The following is a 19,016-nucleotide window of genomic DNA, read 5'->3' as shown; positions in this document are numbered from 1 at the left end:
TAAACTACAGAAAATGAAAATATCTATTGCTGAAATAAATGTTTATATGTATCAGAAGATCAGCTGGAACTGAGATATCTGAAATTCACAAACTGAACTCATTTCTTTAAAAACTGATTGTGATATTTGTTTTCTATTTTCAGCCACATAACTAAAATCAAAATATTACTTTCATTTTAATAAAAAATGATAGTATTTGAAGTAAATAAAACAAACTGCATTTTTAAATGTATGCCCACTGTCTATATGAAGTAACTACTGCAAAATTTAATGATGTAAAACACAAAATGTTCTAACAGGAATACGGATGTATTTGCATATCAAGTACTGAAAGAACCATGTCTAGAGAAAAAGCATTTTAATGAATCTATCACAGCATAAGATACTAAGATAACTCTAAGAACCCTATAGTTACTAGTGCCTTACACTTTTTTCTTTTGTTAATAATCAGTTTATAAAAATTTATCAAATTTACAAGTCACTCATTTTCTCTCAAACTTCATCCAGAAGCAGTATTTATCAGAAAACTTAAGAGTGTTATTTTCCAATATCTAATATTCAATACATTTTAGCTCAGTTGCTTTTAATTATATCCTTGATTTTAATACCTAAGTATTCTGCAAGTGTTCATTTTATTTTATGCAACTGATCTACCACTAACTTTTAAATAAATGTGCACTGTTCTCTCCATGATGCCTCATAAAACCCCAAGAACAAAAAAAAAAACCAACAAAATGCCTTGGGAATCTATTTGATATGAACCTTATAAACTGCTCCAAGTCTAAAACTACAAATGCAGAAATTATTCCTAAATTTCAAGTCAGTTTACATAATTTTTACCTCAAAATGTAATCTGTGAATAAAATTCACACATCTGATTCCACATATTATAAAACAATTTTTATTTAACCTGAGTATTTAATACTTGTATTTTAATTATTATAAGTAAATGCTAAAAACAAGATAACTATGAAAGTTATTCTAGTTATTTTCTTCTTTGTGCTATTCCATGGTTTCAAAATCTTCAATGAACATGCAGTAAATTTTATATTGCTTTAAAAAAGACTTTGTAAACCAACATGAGTGGTTCTATTTCGCAAATGAAAAGCAAAATGAGATGTCCAAATGAGGGGGAATATCTCCAACTCAGGTAGCTTCACTAACTCATTATTCTAACACCAACAGTGGAAGTCAAAGGTTTAGAAGGGAGTACCAACAAGAGATTTGTAAAGAAAAATGTTAGTTACATCTCTAAGTTTATAGGAAACTTTGAAGAAAACGAGGAACCAAAGATACCCAATAATAAGGATTTCTCCCTCCCTTCTAACTACAATGATTCTCACTTCAGAAAATGGAAGATTCAAGTGATTTACTTTCTCCTCCTAAATTTTTTCCCTAGTTAACAGGCAATGAACAGGAGGATGAGAGGGCTGGTCCTGATATCCTTACCAAAGTTATTTCTTCTTGAACTAAAACTAAAATTCTACTTTAGATGTGTAGCTTATACATATGTCTTAGTTGCTTTTAACAAAAACAAAAAAGACATTGAGTAGCTAATGAAATAAGCTCTAAAATCACTTACCTCTCCAGGGTGCAATCTATCCCAGTTTTCATTAATGTATGTCATAAGCTCAAGTTCAGAATCAAAGTATTTCTTCTTGTGAATAACACTTAGGTTGTAAAGGCATAAGTGTGCTATATCTACCCTGGAATCCAAAATAATCAAAATATACAAAAACAATGTTTCTGATTATTGTTAAGAAATCGCACAATTTTTTATAACACCAGCAATTTTAAAAATCCAATGTGAAGTATTTAGGTGAACAAAAGGTCAATATCATGTCATATTCACAATATAATAAATCAATATATATTAAAATAATTTTAAAACATTAAATATTTACTTATTCTGAATAGTAACTATAAACTAAGGTATGTGAATATCTTAAAATGTACTCAAAAAAAATCTGACTTTAAGAAAAAAATAAGTTAAATGTTTTCACTGCTACATGTAAGTTACAGTACAGATCATATTTTAACAGACTTTGCTTCACAAGTGTTATCTTTTCCTAAAATATGTAAAACACTTAACAAAATTTTCTAAGTACTTACTACAGTAGCCCCTTATCCTCAGTTTTGCTTTCAATGTTTCAGTTACCTGCGGTCAACCGCAGTTATAAAATATTAAATGGAAAATTCCCGAAATAAACAATTCATAAGTTTTAAATTGTGCACTGTTCTCAGTAGCATGATGAAATCTCATGCTGTCTCACCTGGGACATGAATCATCCTTCTGTCCAGCCTATCCAGGCTGTATACTCTACCCATCCAGCAGTCACTTAGTAGCCATCTTGGTCATCAGATTGACTGTTGCAGTATTGCAGTGTTTGTGTTTAATAACCTTTATTTTATTAAATAATGAGCCCAAAGCTCAAGAGTAATGATGCTGGCAATTCGCCAAAGAGAAGCTATAAAGTGTATGTATGTACAGGAAAAACCATAATATATATAGGGTTCAGTGCTATCTTTGGTTTCAGGTATCCACTTGGAGTCTTGGACGTATCCCCCGCGGATAACAGTGAACTACTGTATAAGCATTTTATCAATAAATCTCCAAAATTCATCACATTTCCCACACCCAAGAATTACTACATTGAAGCAGAAATTGGCATATTTGTGATAAAAACTTTCTCTTCTATATACTATTCTGAAGGCCCAAAAGAACCAGAAACTTGAATAAGAATTTTGAAGAACTAAAAGATTTTAAAATTACATTTTATGCTTTAGAAAATAAGTGGCCTTATTATTTTAGCAATAAAACTAGGTAATCCTTGGTGAAGATGACGTCAGGTTTAAGGATAAATAAAAGAAATAAAGCCAGGCATAAAGACCAAATTTTTTATTTAAGCCAAGTAAATGTATACAGAAAGTTTCATCCTGTAGGTTTAAGAATATGGCTCTCTTTTGCTCCTTAACAGAAATGTCCACACTTACCACTGTAATGGTAGACGTTTGAGGTATTCAGGTCCAGAACTGCAGACAGAGCAAATAAATGTATAAAACCTAAGGAAAAAGGAAACGTTGTATACTGAGTAACCAAGGATATACATAAATTATTTAACAATTAAAGCTAATATTTAGCAAGTGCATATCCTACAACTGATGTAAGGAATGATACACAAAGCAAAATATAATGTGAATTATAACACTGTGGTTTAAAGAATTTATTTTCCAGTAACAACAAATAATGAAATAATTCATATCTGGGGAGAAGGTGCAATTTTTCTTAGCCATTAGAAACCTTCACAGTTCACAACAAAGATTCATATACAGGTATAGTTTATTGATGGCTTGTGTGTACCAGGAATTGTGATGGCTACCCCCATATACACTGTCACTTTAATGCTCAAAACAATCTGGTAAAATAAGTTGACCTTCCTAAGTACAGAAAGATAGTAAATAGCATAAGTCAAAATTTAAAACCAGGTTTTTTGATGCCAAGTTTAGTGCTCTATCTTTAATTTTTCTTCCTAGAGCTCTCTGTTATTCCACATTCTCCTAACTTAGAAAGCATGTTAAGTCTGCTTTTAGAAATTCTTTAGATCTAGGGTATAAACTGTGTGTATTAGGGTTCTGTGGCCTTTTCCGATTTTCTGTCATAGAATCCCTTTGAGGTTCTTTACAGGAACATACCAATGAGAATAGTTTAGAGCATTGTGGGACAGTAAGAGCAAATTTTATCACGAATCAAATACTTAAAAGCTTTCTGGGATATCTAAAAGCACAAAAATTATGCATATTTTTAAGTTATATATTATTCAAGTATATTACTCAATGTTTTCCCTCTAAGCTGACTCATTTACAAATCACTTATTTAAACTCCTTTTAGAATTAGAAATCTGAAACTGCAAATATAACAATAAAAAAAGCTAAAAAAAAAAAAAAAATCAATCAGTAAAGTTCAAATGCCCTTCTCACCTGTCTCCAAATAGCATTGGCTTTTGAAGGCATTGCACACAAGCCTCATGGAACCACTGCTTACATTTGCAGCATTGTAGCATCTTTAAATACCAGCTGTAAGAAAAGAGTTAAGATTAAAATTACTACCTTTTGATGATGTAAAGGTTTTTAAGTGGCATTGCGCAGAATACAGTTCTGATTATAGTATTACGTTTTTAGTACACTTAGTGTTAAATTTTTTCTTTCCCAAAAGTTATTGACTATTTCACCTCTCTCTTTTATTCATGAGAATTTATAAGCTCTAAAAAGATACATCTACTACTTCTAGTCAGCAAGTGCCTGGTTTCTATACTAGTAAAGGGACTTTACTAGTTTCTACACAAGCCTGGGACTTTTTTCCACATTAACTCTCTATGTTCTAGAAGAGATCAGTTTCAGAGGTCCTGGTCCCTTATGTGTACAGCTGTTTACCCCATATACCAAAAGGGCAAAAGCGGCTTTATATCTTCACTGTTTCTATTAACCTTGTCTATTAAAATGGAAAGAAGTATAGTTATGCTTGGCATAATAACATTTCAGTTTACAACAGACCACATATACAATTATGACATACCATATAGCCTAGGCTTATAGTAGGCTATACCAGTGGTCCACAACCTTTTTGGCACCATGGTCCAGTGGCTATGAGAATATAATGCCCAGCGATCTGAGGTAGAGCTGAGATGGTAATGCTAGCGCTGGGGAGCAGCTACAATACAGATGAAGCTTCGCCTGCCTGCTGTTCACCTCCTGATGTGCAGCCCGGTTCCTAAAGGCCACAGATAGGTACCAGTCCATGGCTTGGGGGATGGGAACCCCTGGGCTATACTAGCTAGGCTTGTGTTAGTATACTCTACGATACTGGCAAAATGATGAAACCACCTAACGACATGTTAGTCAGAATGTATCCCAGTTAAGTGGCACATGACTATACAGAAATTTAAAATATTTGATTAAAATAATTATAAATCTAAGACTCTATAAAATATTAAGATTTTATCAAAGATTTTGTTCTATTTCAGATAGCTAAAGATGCTAAAACTGAATCTTCAACTAAGGATATCCTCTTTTCGGTTAGCATATGGTTTTAATATATTGATACCCTTATATGCCACCCAAATAATGTGTTTTCTTCCAACAATTCTTTTGCTCAACAAGTGAGCCCCACATTAATTTTGAGCCACACATACACAAAGGCAAGAAGACTGATACTAAGTAAGGTCATTAATCCATCAAAGACTAATGAATACTATGTTCCAGGTACTCTGCTAAGTGCTGAAGTTAGAGTTGTTAGCAATATCAAACAGTTCATGTAGTCATGGCACTTACACAATGGATGATATGCCTCATAAAATAATTTCTATAATGGTTTCCCCCTATTTTGAATAACGCTTTAAATTAAATGCTAGGTGGAAAAAAGCAAAGGAGAAAAATCAATCTCTTTTCTAAGTGATTTTTAAAAACTAGACAGAATGTTTCTTAGATCTGTAGGTGACCAAAAACCGAGTATTATAAAAATGTTAAATCACAAAAATTCCCTAAGATCAAAGACAAGGTAGAACAAATAATTAAAATTTCATTCATTTATGTTCATTTATTTGTGTTTTCATAGTTGAATACCTATATGTCCGAGCATTCTCCTAGATAAGTACCATCTTAAGAGAAACAGAGTCTCATAAAAAAGACAGACGTAAGAAACCAATAATTAAAATTTAAATAAATATAATTATTCACTAATATTTTTTTTAAATGTAGTACAAATACATGATGCATAACTTGGCTTTTATCGGCTTATATTTAAAAAAAAAAAAAAGCTATAAGTATTACTTGATCTCCTACAAATTCAAAATGATCCAAAAGAATATGATGGGATGCCAAAGAGAGGTGATACAATCACTCTTAGCAATACCAGAAGCATAGTGTCCAGAACTCTAATAGCTCTATTGTTGTCAGACTATTCCTGGAAACACTGCATTTTCTAATCATGACACTGTACTTCAAGATTAATTTTCAAAAATTGGTGAGCAAGAAATACAGAGCTTGGAAATCATGTCATAAAAAATGTTTGATGACAATGGAGATTTTAGACTGGAAAAGAGAACACTACTTGTATGTAAATCATGGGAATGGGAAATATGATTGCTGGACTGAAATATTTTAAGCGTTACCTCCTAAGAGAAATAAGATCTATTTGTTTAGTTCCAAAAAGCAGAACTAGGACCAGTGATCAGATGTTAAAGATAAATTTCTAAACGTTCTAAGTTAGAACTCTGATCCATTTATTTACCAAACATTTAATGATAAAGATAAATAAAACTACTGCCTCCAATTTCCTTTTCAATACAAAAATAGACAATACAAGAAAATAAAAATTACTTAAAGGGCATTAAATAACTATATTACTTACTCTCCAGGGCCTCCACAATAGCAGTAACATTGCTGGACATTGGTTTTATGACCCGCATCCCATTCAAGGTCTGCCACACTATAGGGTAATGTCTGCTTCATGACTTGCAATGCTTTGGCATTTGGTCCTTTCTTAAGCGCACCACCCCTCTATAAAAGAGGGAAAAAGTTTTTTAGAAGAGTGAAGGATAAATTTTTAAATACAATTCTATAACTTAAAAATGCTTCTGAAACTGAAGAAATTTCCATTCTAAAATTCTTACCATATCAGAAACTGTTTGAGTAATAATAACCTTTATTTTTGTTGTCTTTTCTTTCAAATTATTGCTCTAATTCCAAGACCACTATCAGAAAGTAAGTGCAAGAATAGCTGCAAGTCACTTATGCCTCATTAGTAAAACAATAAGCAGTACCTTCTTCTACCCAGCATTGATTGCTCATTTCATTCAAACTTTCAAACGTATACAGTCATTATGTTGATAGTGCCTTACAAATTCCATTTAGGGCTTCAGCCCAAAACACTTAAAAGATACCTTTGTTGTTGTTGCAAAAACACACTGTCGACAGAGCCATTTTTCATCTGAATCAATCACACTGGAATCAATATGAGGTGTGTGACACAACTGATGATATCCTTAATATCAAAAAAAGCATAAAGCAAATTCTATTTTATTAATAAATACCACAATTTCAAGAAGGCATTTTAATATTCTCTTTTCCTACATTAATATAATTACAACTAATGAATAAATAAATTGTAACAGCTTCGATTACCAATGTAAAGTATTTTTAATCATTAATCTTCAACAGGGCATTACGTATGTAACAAAACTTTCCCACAAAATTAAAAGAAATCAATGGTTACCTTGGCCGCACTTATCACATATAACCATTTCATTGGGAGCTTCTGAATACTCTTCTTGACATATTGTACAGACCATTTCCCCACTTCCAGTGGCTCCTGAAATATTTAAAATATACACTAAAAAGACAATCATAATAAAGAAGTACTGCATATCACAAAAGTACTATTTGACTCAGTGAGTAGCCCATACTGGTGATGCTTTTTCACTAAATCATGATTTCTTTTCAAGGCAAAGTATAATATACAAAATGTTATTTCTCTGTTCCCTATCTGTATTCTTCCCACCTTTAACCTAAGATGTCTGTTTACAGTAATAATTTAACCTGCTTTTTGGAACAGGGAAAAATTTAACTGCTTTCAATTTAAACAACAGGATCCCTTATCATTCACTTCTAATATTCTCCTGAAGGGTGAGGGGAGAGGATGTTTTGTGAACACTTAAACTACTCTCTGGAACACAGATCTACCCATGTACATGTGTTCACTCACTCTACACTGCCTAACATCATGAGACTAAAGAAAAAGGGCAAGAAAGATATATCATTGACCCCTTTCTCTCTGGACATGGAACATTTCTTTATATTTATTCATGTATGAAACAGGCTGAACACCAATGATTTAATCTCCAGCTTCTGAAATCTGGAAATATGGTGCCCAATAATGCACCCTAATAAAATCCCACTGTAACAAAAGCTCGGGGGCTCCACAATTATTAAATCATACCTTTTTATTTGAATAAGTAAATCGTTTTTTTTCTTAAACATTTTTTACTAAAACATTTTTTATTCTAAAAACAAATTTACACATGCTTTATTCATATAGCAACAATAAAAATTTATAATTTTGTGCTATGGGCCAAGCATTGTCAGGCTCTTGACATATATTCTTTTGTTTAATTCTATAACTTATTAGATCAGTATTCTATTTAAAAAGAAGAAATGAGGCTCAAAAAGATAAAGTAATTAACCCAAGGACTCTGTCAGAAAGTATCAAGGCTAGCATTCAAACCTAGATAAGCCAAAGTCTATATTCTCTCCACTGTGAGATCCTTCCTTTCATTATGTAGTATTACAATACTACGTAATACTTCTTCTATCAAAAGCATTTTCATACCTTAATTTTCAAAATGATAACTTTTAATAACAACATAATATTCTATCCAGTGAAAAGAACCAAATTTACTTTATTATGCCTCTGTTCTTAACATATAGGTTACCAAATTTTGTTTGTTCATTTCTTACATTTTCCCTTGTTTACTGATTTGGTCTCTTGTCCTCTCTAGCCTCCTCTTTTCCCAGGCTTTGTTTACGTCTTTGCACAGTTGACTGGACATGGCCTTCTAAGTTTATGGCTTTAGTCAGGAGGAGACCAACCAGATTGAACCTGGGACCTCTCAGTCCAAATCTGCAATTCCCTGGAAAAGGACCTATATATAGCCTTAGATTGGGGTAGGTGCCTGATTTGACACCCACTGCAACCATATGAACTGGTGTAGGGGAAGGCAGTTCCTCAGAAAAGCAGGTGCTGATTCAACAATGTGTTTACCTCAGAAAACAATCCTAAGGAATGCCTTTATTTGTGAAATCCAAATACATCAAGTTTACAAGCATTTTCTGTGTTTCTTAGTGGCCTTCTACAATTTCCCTTACTCTAAATCCAACTGACTATAAAGTCCTAGCCATTTCATCTTCAATATACCAAAGTTTTTGTTAAAGCTACAGTATGTATATTTCATCTAGTTTTTTTACTTTTGAATTATTTCTTTTGTGTGAACTGCTAAAAGTGAGTTTGCTATGTAAAGAGTATTTTTATGCATTTAATACAACTGTTAAAGTAATATCCAAAATAGGTGTTAAGGCTAAAAATCCTTTTAAAATCATGGCGTGGTTTTAATATGTTACCTCCTTGTTGTAATGCACATTTGACTACTAACGTGACTATACATGACAAACTTTTCAAAGAAATCTTACTAGACGAGTGAAATTACCCAAATTTATTAAATTATTTTGAAGTATCTATTATTAGCAGGTTTCTTATAGGAAGAAAACTACAAAAGCTACTCTCCACACTGAAATGTCATAATGCAGTTTTCAGGTTCACTTGCTCATTCCATAGCAACTCCAAGTTACATGTGTGCTAACTTTCTGGGTGTTAACAAAGAGTTAAATGGCCAAGGAGCACTCCTTTGTAATTCTAAGGATAGTCAAAGCAGCCATTGAGGAAAGAACCACCACAGACCACTAACTGATATACTGGGTGAGGCATGTGTTGGACAGGACCCTCACTTTCACAACAACTTCTTAAACAGATGTATCACTGATTTTCTTCTTTTGTTCGTGTTTCAGACTAAAAAAGGGATAATTTTGTAAGCAGAATAAGATCTGTTCAACATCACTACTGTTGAAGATATCCTATCCTCTTCCTCTCCCTTTTCTCACTGACCTGTCAATTTCAGATTCAAAACATAATACAAACATGGCAGTAACCTATCATAAAGTTGCACTTGGGATTGAAATACAAAACCCAATCACTAAATACTTTAGAAAAGTATCCACCCTTTAGGGAAAGAGAATTTACATATCCTTTCTACAAGAGGAAATATAAAACACAAGTCTTAGTGCAGGCTATTAACTCTGTAAAAGGAAAACCGAAAGAGGTGCTTTACTGTGCAAGCTAACAACTCATATTTTTAATGTTCATAATTTTTTATAAATAAAGCATTTTCAATGAAAGAGATACCTGGGGAAAAAACACCTTTATTTAGCAGATTCAAAGGTTTGTGAAAATGGAAAGCATTACAAGAAACATACCTATAACCAAACCATGGTATACCTCTACTAATTTTTACATGCACCCAATATATGCTCATTTTCCCATATAAACATAAAAAAAACATAATTAAATAGTAATTTCAAACCATTCTTTTTAATGAATAGTTCTAATACCCTAAGCTCATTTAATATGTCTTAATTCCTCAAAACATCTGACAAATAGTATGTTCTCAAAACCTATTAGCTATCTACATTACTTTGTACTAATATAAGCAAGTAACAGTTATGATGAAGCTCAAAGTGTTACTCATATTAGAGACTAAAATTTTTCTTCTAAGTTCTTAGAAGGGTCCCAACAATAGTTTATAGACATGTATCAATAACACATCTGTCTTCTAGTCTACCTCTATACCCTAATAGAGTGAGTCTTGTTCTTCTATGGTCTTTAATATAGATTATAACTGCCTGAAAACTATGAAGAGAACATTAATTTTTTTTGTCTCCCCTCAAAAGTGATTGAGTTATCTTAATACACTGCCAAACAGACAACACTCAAAAATAACAAACTGAAAAAAATCAAATTTTAGTATAAGTCATGTTCAAGAGAAATAGTAGCACCTGCCTGTTTGAATGTCCTTCCAGAGAACCCAGGATTTAGAACTGTCTTCAAATATGATGAAGCAGCTCTGTTTCAATATGTTTATCTGAAATAGAAGAATATTTGTGATTTATTTTAAAATGAAAAACATGAAGCTAAATTTAAATTCAAGATTATTAAAAGTTTACTGCAAAAAAGCAAAAGATATACGCAGGTAACTTGCCTTTTTGATAGTTCCAAGATAAAACAAGCCATCTGACCATCTAGCTAGGACATCCTGACCTTCTTCAAATTTACATGCTGGCTTTTTGACTTTATGTCCATCCTGTAAAGACAGCTTGGTCAAGGATGTTGGGGTCTTTTGGTTTCGACGTAAAGGAGACCGCTTGTGGACCAGTGAATTACCTGCCCCTGTAGAGTCTCTGTTTAGGAAATAAAAGATAACCATATATAAAGTTAACTTACTTGGAGAGCCTATTTTATACCAATGATATGATATGCATATTAATTAAAATTTTTGATTTATTAAAAAACTTAACTTGAGGGAAAATATAACAAGTACTTAAAATCACAAATACTCTCCAGAAACAAATAAGTTTAAAGCAAAATGATAGCAGTTCTCAATATTCGCTCAGTGCCTACCCTAGGTGAGGCCAAGATTCAGCAACCACTCCAAGATAATATATGAAGGGCAGCTATCATTAAAATGACAGCTCTAAGTTGAAGTAGGCAAGCCGCCATGGTCATGAGCAAAGGTTGCCTTGAATCTCATAACTGGGTTTAGAAAAACTAAAAGAAGCTACATATCACAGTGTCATAAGCACTTGAAAGAGTACATAAATGATTATGCCACATGTAGCTAAAACACACTAATCAGTGATTTTGGGGTACCTGAGTATTTTCAACTCTTTGGGGGTATAGTCATGATCTCTCTACATAGAATCACTCCTGAATTGATCCTTGTTTATTGATGGGAATGTTATCACAGTTTCTCATATATGCACACAGAGAATTTAAAATTAAAATTGAGAACCACCAATTTCATAAAATCATAATCAAATGAGAACAAATTTCAAAGATCATTTTACTTTTGTTAAAAAGACCCCAAAATTACATACTCTAATATTATAATTTATGTATCAGTCATTCCATAAACAGCATAGCATACCACCATCAACCTTCTTTAAGGTAACAGTATTCTTTTTGTTTCACATTCCCAATTTTTATAATATGTTTACTAACTAAACATATAATATGTAAAACTAGATAGACAATAATTCAAAAGTATCATAAAAGTTAAGTAAAAATAAGACAAGTGGGGAAGGAAAAAATGTTTCAATATCTAGGAATTGGGACTATCTAATTTCAATACCTAAGAAGACAAATTCTGGAAAATTCTATCATAAGGTACAACATGGATGAACCTTGAAGACATTATGCTAAGCAAAATAAACCAGACAAAAAGGACAAATACTGTACAATTCCGTTTATATGATGTAACTAAAGTAGTAAAATTCATAGAGACAGAGATGAATGACGGTTGCCAGGGACTGAAAAGAGTGAGGCATGAGGAGTTAGTGTTTAAAGGGTATAGTGTTTTAGTTTGAAAAATATGTCTTTTAAAGATATCTGGTACCTCCCTAAATTTGCTGGAAAACATTAATCTACACATCCAAAAAGCTTAACAAATTCCAAGTAGAATAAAGTCAAAGATATTTATACCCAGACACACCACAGTAAAAATGCTAAAAGACAGAGAAAATCTTGAAAGCAATGAGAAAATTATTCATCATGTACATGAAACCCTGTAACATTAATTTCTCATCAGAAACAATGAAGGCCAAAAGGCAGTGAGATGACATATTCAAAATGCTGAAAGAAAAAAACTGTCAACCAAGAATCCAAGAATCATATCCAGCGAAACTGTCTTTCAAAAATATACTCCAGATAAACAAAACTGAGAGAATTTGTTGCTAGCAGAGCATCTTACAAGAAATACAAGGAAGTTCTTATAAGGTTGAAAGCAAGTAAACCAAGGTGAAAATTTAAATACACACACACACAAGAAAACAAAGTACACTGGTAAAAGTAGTTAATTATAAAATACAGTAAAAATGTGCATTTCCTTTAATGTAAGTATATAAAACAATACACATATAATGGTATCATTAGGCCTATAACATATAGAAATGTAATATATTTGACAATAGCAGCACAAAAGAGGTGATGGAAACAAAACTGAATAGAAATAACACCAGATGATAATTCCAACCCATGGGAACAAATGAAGAAAACTAAAATAATATTCTATTTTACTTAAGAAATAATAAAGTAATAATGAAGGTAAATAATAAAGTAAATATAAGTGAAGTATGTCACTTTAAGGAAGTATCTGCCATATACGCAAGTTAGCCACCGTTTCAAGTAAAAATAGTGTTCTATGAAAAAGCTGCCAGTTCAGCTGGCAACTCAAGCATTAGTATAAATATGTTATGTATACTTCTTATTCTTATTTCATTACACATATTTAATACCTAAACTCAAGGTTAAGATTTAGTGAAAATAATTTTTACTGTTTTGTCAAGAATGTTCTTAAGTAAAATAGAATTTTTTGTGTGTGCATGCATGTGGTATATGTAAGTATGTGTATTTACTGTGAGTGCTCAACAATGAAGAATACTAGGTACAATCTGATGCCACTCCCTAGTTTCACGCTAAGGCAAGAGCAGTCTGTACAAACATCATTTTTACATTATTGATAGAAATGCTAACAAAGTGGTAAAGGAGAGTAACATCTTAGTATTATCATGAAAACAGTTTTGACCTTGCAGATCCCCTGAAAGAATCTGAGAACCAAGGCTCTAAATAAAGGAATATATATTGCCATCTACTATTGCCAGAGTCAGCTGTGAGGAGAAGTCACTTTAGTAGTATGTTTAGAGGAGTTAAAAGGTTTAAAAGTCTGACAAAATGGATGCTAGAGATAAGTAAAAATTAAAGATGAGTCACTACGACGAATTTTATCAGCAGGAATGCTCAATGCCAGGCTGAGAATCTTCTTTTTCTAGACAATGAAAACAATTTTATGCCTTCAAATCAAAGTATAAAAATGACTCTTAACAGCAAGCAACTTTCTAAAAAGCTATAATTCCAGTGGTCACGAGGGATTTTGCTTCCCTTAAGTTAAAGAAACTACCCAAAGCCTGAGCAACATAACTAATTACACGTGAGGAATGACCTCACTAGAACGCCAGGTGACAACCAGGAGGACCTAGACTCTTCCAATTCTAGAGAGGAAGAATGTACAAAAATCAAAATTGCAAACGTGCCCAGATAGTTTCATATACTCTGCTACTGCTTCAATAAATTCACTCCCTTTTTCATGATGGCAAGGTCTGCCTCCATTTTACTCTCCACTGTATTACTCCTACTGCACAGCATGCCCTTAGATCTAAGATACTATTTTTTCACTTTTCCATCTCCTAGTGTTTCTGCCCTGCATATCCTAATATTTCTGGTGTAGTGTGTTTTAATGATAACTAATCCAATAATAGTTACCCTTGACTCCTTATGCCACCTCTCACTACCATCTTCTTATTTTGTCCCTCCATTCATAGCCAAATCTCTTGAGGGAAGTTATAGAATGCTTACTATATGTTCAACCCTACATAAGCATTAGCATTTTGCTTATTTATTCATTCACAAATCATTTTTGAGCCTCTTTTAAGAGCCATTTACTGTGGCAGGGGAACAATGGTAATTTAATACCCAAAACAATGCTATGGAGACATTTTTACAGATGAAGATTTCACAGATCTCTTTTTACATAGAAAGATCTGTAACTGTAGAAATATAGTTTAATAATAACTTGACCAAGGTTATACAATTATAGACCAGAGCCAGCCCTTAGTAAATCTTTCTACTGGCATCTTTCCATTAGCATTCAACTATGCTTAATATCTTTCAAGAATTTGTAGAGAAAAGAGAAAACTAAAATTCCCTTGATTCCTTGTGTTCTTATTTATTTCCTCCCATTCACGAACTTCTGGGGCAAAGTTATACATACTGGAACTGTCTCCACTAGTCTTCCCTGTTCATTCTTGGGCCCACTGCAACACATAACACCATTTCCCAGCCAAACACTATAACATCAAAAACAGGGAATGTGTCTTACTCTTATTCACAGATGTACCCTCAATGCTTGGTGTAGAATTTATAAAGTTTATATGGAATTTATAAAGTTCAAGTTTAATTCAAGAAAAATTTAGAGTTAAACTTAGAGATTCAAGATGGCGTAGAAGGTAAATGCCTCCTCTAGCAACCACACCAAAATTGTAACAAACTACAAAGCAACCAGTAGCAAAGTTACCGGAGGTCTGGCTGAACATAAGCCCTACAACTAGGTCACCTCAAATAACAGGTCACCTCAAAATGAAAGACGAGGCAGAGCTGTGAAACAGCCCAGTACCACAACAGCGAGTGGCTACTGATAATCAGGAGGGTTATCTTGTCTGCAAAGCCCCCTCACCCGTGAGGAGCAAAGAGTCCGGGCCACACATTGAGCTCCACAGGTCGGGGTTCCAGTGCCAGGAAAAGAGATCCCCACAACTTCTGGCTATGAAAACCATGAGAAGTTGAGGCTGAGTGAGATGGAGGGCAGCAAGAAGCAAAGACCGCCCTCTTAAAGGGCTCGTGCCAGGCCTTACTCACTGTCGGACTCACTTGCCCTGAGCTCCAGGCTGGGGCAGCTGCTCAAGGGTTGCGAGGGACATATGGGGAGGCAGTGAGCTGTTGGGCTTCAGGGCAAGGGCTGGAGGGGCAGTTTGTTCCCAGACAGAGGTGTATTAGTAGCCATTGTTCCTTTGTTGAGTCCTCCCCCATCCCAGCCTGCTGAGCAGCCCCAAGCCCTGCACTAGCAGCAGCCAGCCTCGGACTTGACCCCTCGAGGCACCTATAAAGCTCAGTGCAGGTAGGAGCCATATATGGACTGGTTGGTGACCCTTACAAGGTGGCCCCAGAGGTGCACAGGCTGAAGCTGAACTTGGCCTGCAGCTAGACCCTTCTCAGGTCTGTGCCAAGGGGTCCCAGAGCACACCTACTACATAAGGTCACTCTACTAAGACTGAGAGACTTAGGAGCCCTACCTAATACATAGAAACAGACACAAGGAAGCAGCCAAAATGGGAGACAAAGAAACATGTCCCACTTAAAAGAAAAAAACAAAGCCTCAGAAAAATAATTCACCAAAATGGAGACAAGCCATATACCAGATGTAGAGTTCAAAACACTGGTTATAAGGATGCTCAAGGAACTCATGGGAAGAGTACATGAAGTCAAATGAGAACTTTAACAAAGAGATAAAAAACATAACAATGGAAATGGAAATTATAAAAGGAAACCAGTAAGAAATGAAGAATATAACATCTGAGATGAAGAATATATTAAAGGAAATCAACAGAGTGGACGAAGCGGAGGATCGAATCACCAATATAGAGAATGGGGTAGCAGGGAACACCAATCAGAACGGCAAAAGAAAAATAATCCAAAATAATAAAGACAATATAAGGAGCCTATGGGATAACAACAAACATAAGAATATTCACATCATGGGGTATCAGGAGAAGAAGAGCAAGAAGCTGAAAACCTATTTGAAGAAATAATGATGGAAAATTTCCCTAACCTGGTAAAGGAAATAGACATAGAATTCCAGTCCCCCAAAAAAATGAACCCAAAGAGGCCCACACCAAGACACATTATAATTAAAGTACCAAAGATTAAATACAAAGAGAGAGTCTTAAAAGCAGCAAGAGAAAAGCAGTTAGTTACCTACAAGGGAGCACCCATAAGACTGGCAGCTGATTTCTCAAAAGAAACTTAGTAGGAAAGAAGGGCTTGGCACAAAATATTCAAAGTGATGAAAACCCAGGATCTACAACCAAGAATACTTTATCTAGCAAAGCTATCTAATTTAGAGTCGAAGGACAAATAAAGAGCTTCCCAGACAAGAAAAGCTAAAGGAGTTCATCATCACCAAGCCAGCATTACAGGAAATGTTGGAGGGACTTCTTTAAGAAGAAAAAATATGTAGCAAAAATACGAATAAAGAATGGTAATGACTATATATCTATTAACAAGCAGTAACAAGAATTAAGTGCTCCAATCAATAGAGAGGGTGGCTGAATGGATAAGAAAACAAGACCCTTACACATGCTGCCTACAAGAGACTCACTTCAGATTAAAAGATACTCACAGACTAAAAGTAAGGGGATGGGAAAAGATATTGCATGACAGATCTACAAGGTAGTGCTGAGTGGAGTAAATCGGATAGAGGAAAACAAATGGCATATGATTGCATATATATGTGGAATCTAAAGAACAAAATAAACAGAAACAAACTGATAGACACCGAGAACATTTTGAGGGTTACCAGATGGAAAGTGGGAGGGTACTGAGGGAGGGGTGAAAAGTGGGGAGGGGATTAAGAAGTCAAATTGGTAGTTACTAACAGTCATGGAAAAAGTATAGCATAAGAAATATAGCCAATAATATTGGAATAACTATGTACGGTGTCAGAGGGGTGCTAGATTTATTCGGGTGATCACTTTGTGAGTTATTTAGACGTCTAATCACTATGATGTACAAATGAAACTAATATAGTATTATATGCCAACTATAATTGAAAAGAAAAAATTTTTATTAAAAAAAGTTACATTTCTTCTAAAAATAACTGCACAAAATAATCTCAGTTTTGCTCGGAGTGAACAAAAGATTCTAATTCATATTCTAAGGCAAATACACACCAATTCTTTATCCATATGAACATGAAGAACAAAATTCAAATATAAAACTGTATTAATAAACATATTTGTAAAAGTATTATCCTCTTTTAAAATTTCTCTGCCCAAAGAAATTTTACAGAAAACAAAGCAAGAAAGAAAAGGATAAATGACCTATAATACCCCAACTCAAAACATAACTAGAATAAATACTGTATATTTTCCCCCTTAAGGTTTTTTTTCTCTCATTAATGTCACTGTTAACATCCCTCCTCTCCAGAATGTGACCTTTATTAGAAGCCAAATTAATTTTTCTAATTTTAGAATTTATTATTTCCTTTCTGATTGCAAAAGTATATAGAAATAGTCAAACATGAAAATTCCCCATGCTATCCTCTCCCATAAAATAACTGTTAATCTCCTGATTTTTCTTCTGTAAATACTATATATACATATATAATTCATATATAAATGTTTTAACAAAAAGTAAATTATATACTGTTCTACAACTTTTCTCACACAATGTCTTGGACAATGTAATGTCCATCTGTATAAGTATAAAATAAAAGTATATAAGATAATCTCATCAACTGCTAAGCTGCTGTCCAGCAATTACCCAACTAAAAAACATTAAAGATATTTCCAATGTTTTACTATTACAAGCAATAATATAAAGTTCATCCTTTTACATTTTATTTTTAAGTGTTACATCTACTATATTGGATAAATTCATAAAGAATAATTACTATACCAAAGAATATATACATTTTTTTCCTTTTATTGTAAAAAGTATAAACATATAAAGGTAGACAAAACAAATATAACAGACCATCAGGTATTCTCCATCCAGTTTCAGTTATCATCTCATGGCCAATATTGCTTCACTTAAACACCTCCATACTCCCCCAACCCATATTATGTATATATTTTAATGTGATATATCATCAAATGTATTTTTAAAAAACCAATTAACACTCTCACTGACTATCAGAGTAGACTTGATGGCCCACACCTTTACCAAGAGGGAGTATCACCTTTTTGCTACTTGACAACACAACAACACACATATGCACGATTTCTATCTATATTTCTATTATTAGAGAAGCATTTTTTTCATAATTTGTTAACGATTTGTACATCTTCTAAAAACTGCAGCTGATGTTGTTTTTAAACTGAAATATTAATCTTTTTCATAATGATTTTCAAGAGCATCTTATATATTATAAATAATATTTTATTATACATGTTAGAAAGATTTCCCCAGTTTATACACTGTAAAAGTGCCATAACAAACAGACTTTTTGATTGAGGGAATCAGTATCTGTGTACTCAGTTGACTCTAATCAGTAGCTACAAAGCTGTATCTCTCCTCTTAGATCCAGGTTAGGCTGCCTCTCCTGTTTAATAAGTCAGACCAGGGAAAATTTTAAAAGGAAACCAAAACAAACAAAAAGGTTGGCTCACATGACCTTTTCTTAAGCTCTGCACTCCCTACCTCTGTTGGGTTATGTAAGATGTTCCCTGCTCTTTTCAACACCCACTAAACCTCTAGTCCATACCTTTTCATTTTATAGGATATTATGAACATCTAGAATACTCTT

The 19,016-nt window shown here is 33.5% G+C and overlaps 1 protein-coding gene across 2 annotated transcripts in view; it reads right to left on the bottom strand.

Moving 5' to 3' along the window:
• MTF2 (metal response element binding transcription factor 2) overlaps nucleotides 1-19,016 on the bottom strand; it is a 60,579-nt gene that overhangs the window by 14,593 nt on the left and 26,970 nt on the right. The window contains exons 2-10 of one of the 2 annotated variants that reach the window (XM_039838856.1): nucleotides 11,045-11,061; nucleotides 10,863-10,964; nucleotides 10,664-10,745; nucleotides 7,271-7,366; nucleotides 6,939-7,039; nucleotides 6,407-6,555; nucleotides 3,979-4,074; nucleotides 2,995-3,063; nucleotides 1,583-1,706 (exon numbers count right to left, since the gene is read on the bottom strand). In XM_039838856.1, the coding sequence (XP_039694790.1) occupies nucleotides 1,583-1,706; nucleotides 2,995-3,063; nucleotides 3,979-4,074; nucleotides 6,407-6,555; nucleotides 6,939-7,039; nucleotides 7,271-7,346 (615 nt within the window). In that variant the 5' untranslated portion in view covers nucleotides 7,347-7,366; nucleotides 10,664-10,745; nucleotides 10,863-10,964; nucleotides 11,045-11,061. Of the gene's footprint in view, nucleotides 1-1,582; nucleotides 1,707-2,994; nucleotides 3,064-3,978; nucleotides 4,075-6,406; nucleotides 6,556-6,938; nucleotides 7,040-7,270; nucleotides 7,367-10,663; nucleotides 10,746-10,862; nucleotides 11,062-19,016 lie in introns of both variants that reach the window. The other variant, XM_039838855.1, reaches the window with a different exon arrangement.

The sequence above is a fragment of the Pteropus medius genome, unplaced genomic scaffold, assembly GCF_902729225.1.
Source record: "Pteropus medius unplaced genomic scaffold, Ma_sr-lr_union100, whole genome shotgun sequence".
Lineage (NCBI taxonomy): Eukaryota > Metazoa > Chordata > Mammalia > Chiroptera > Pteropodidae > Pteropus > Pteropus medius.
This window is presented reverse-complemented; position numbering and strand designations above follow the sequence as displayed.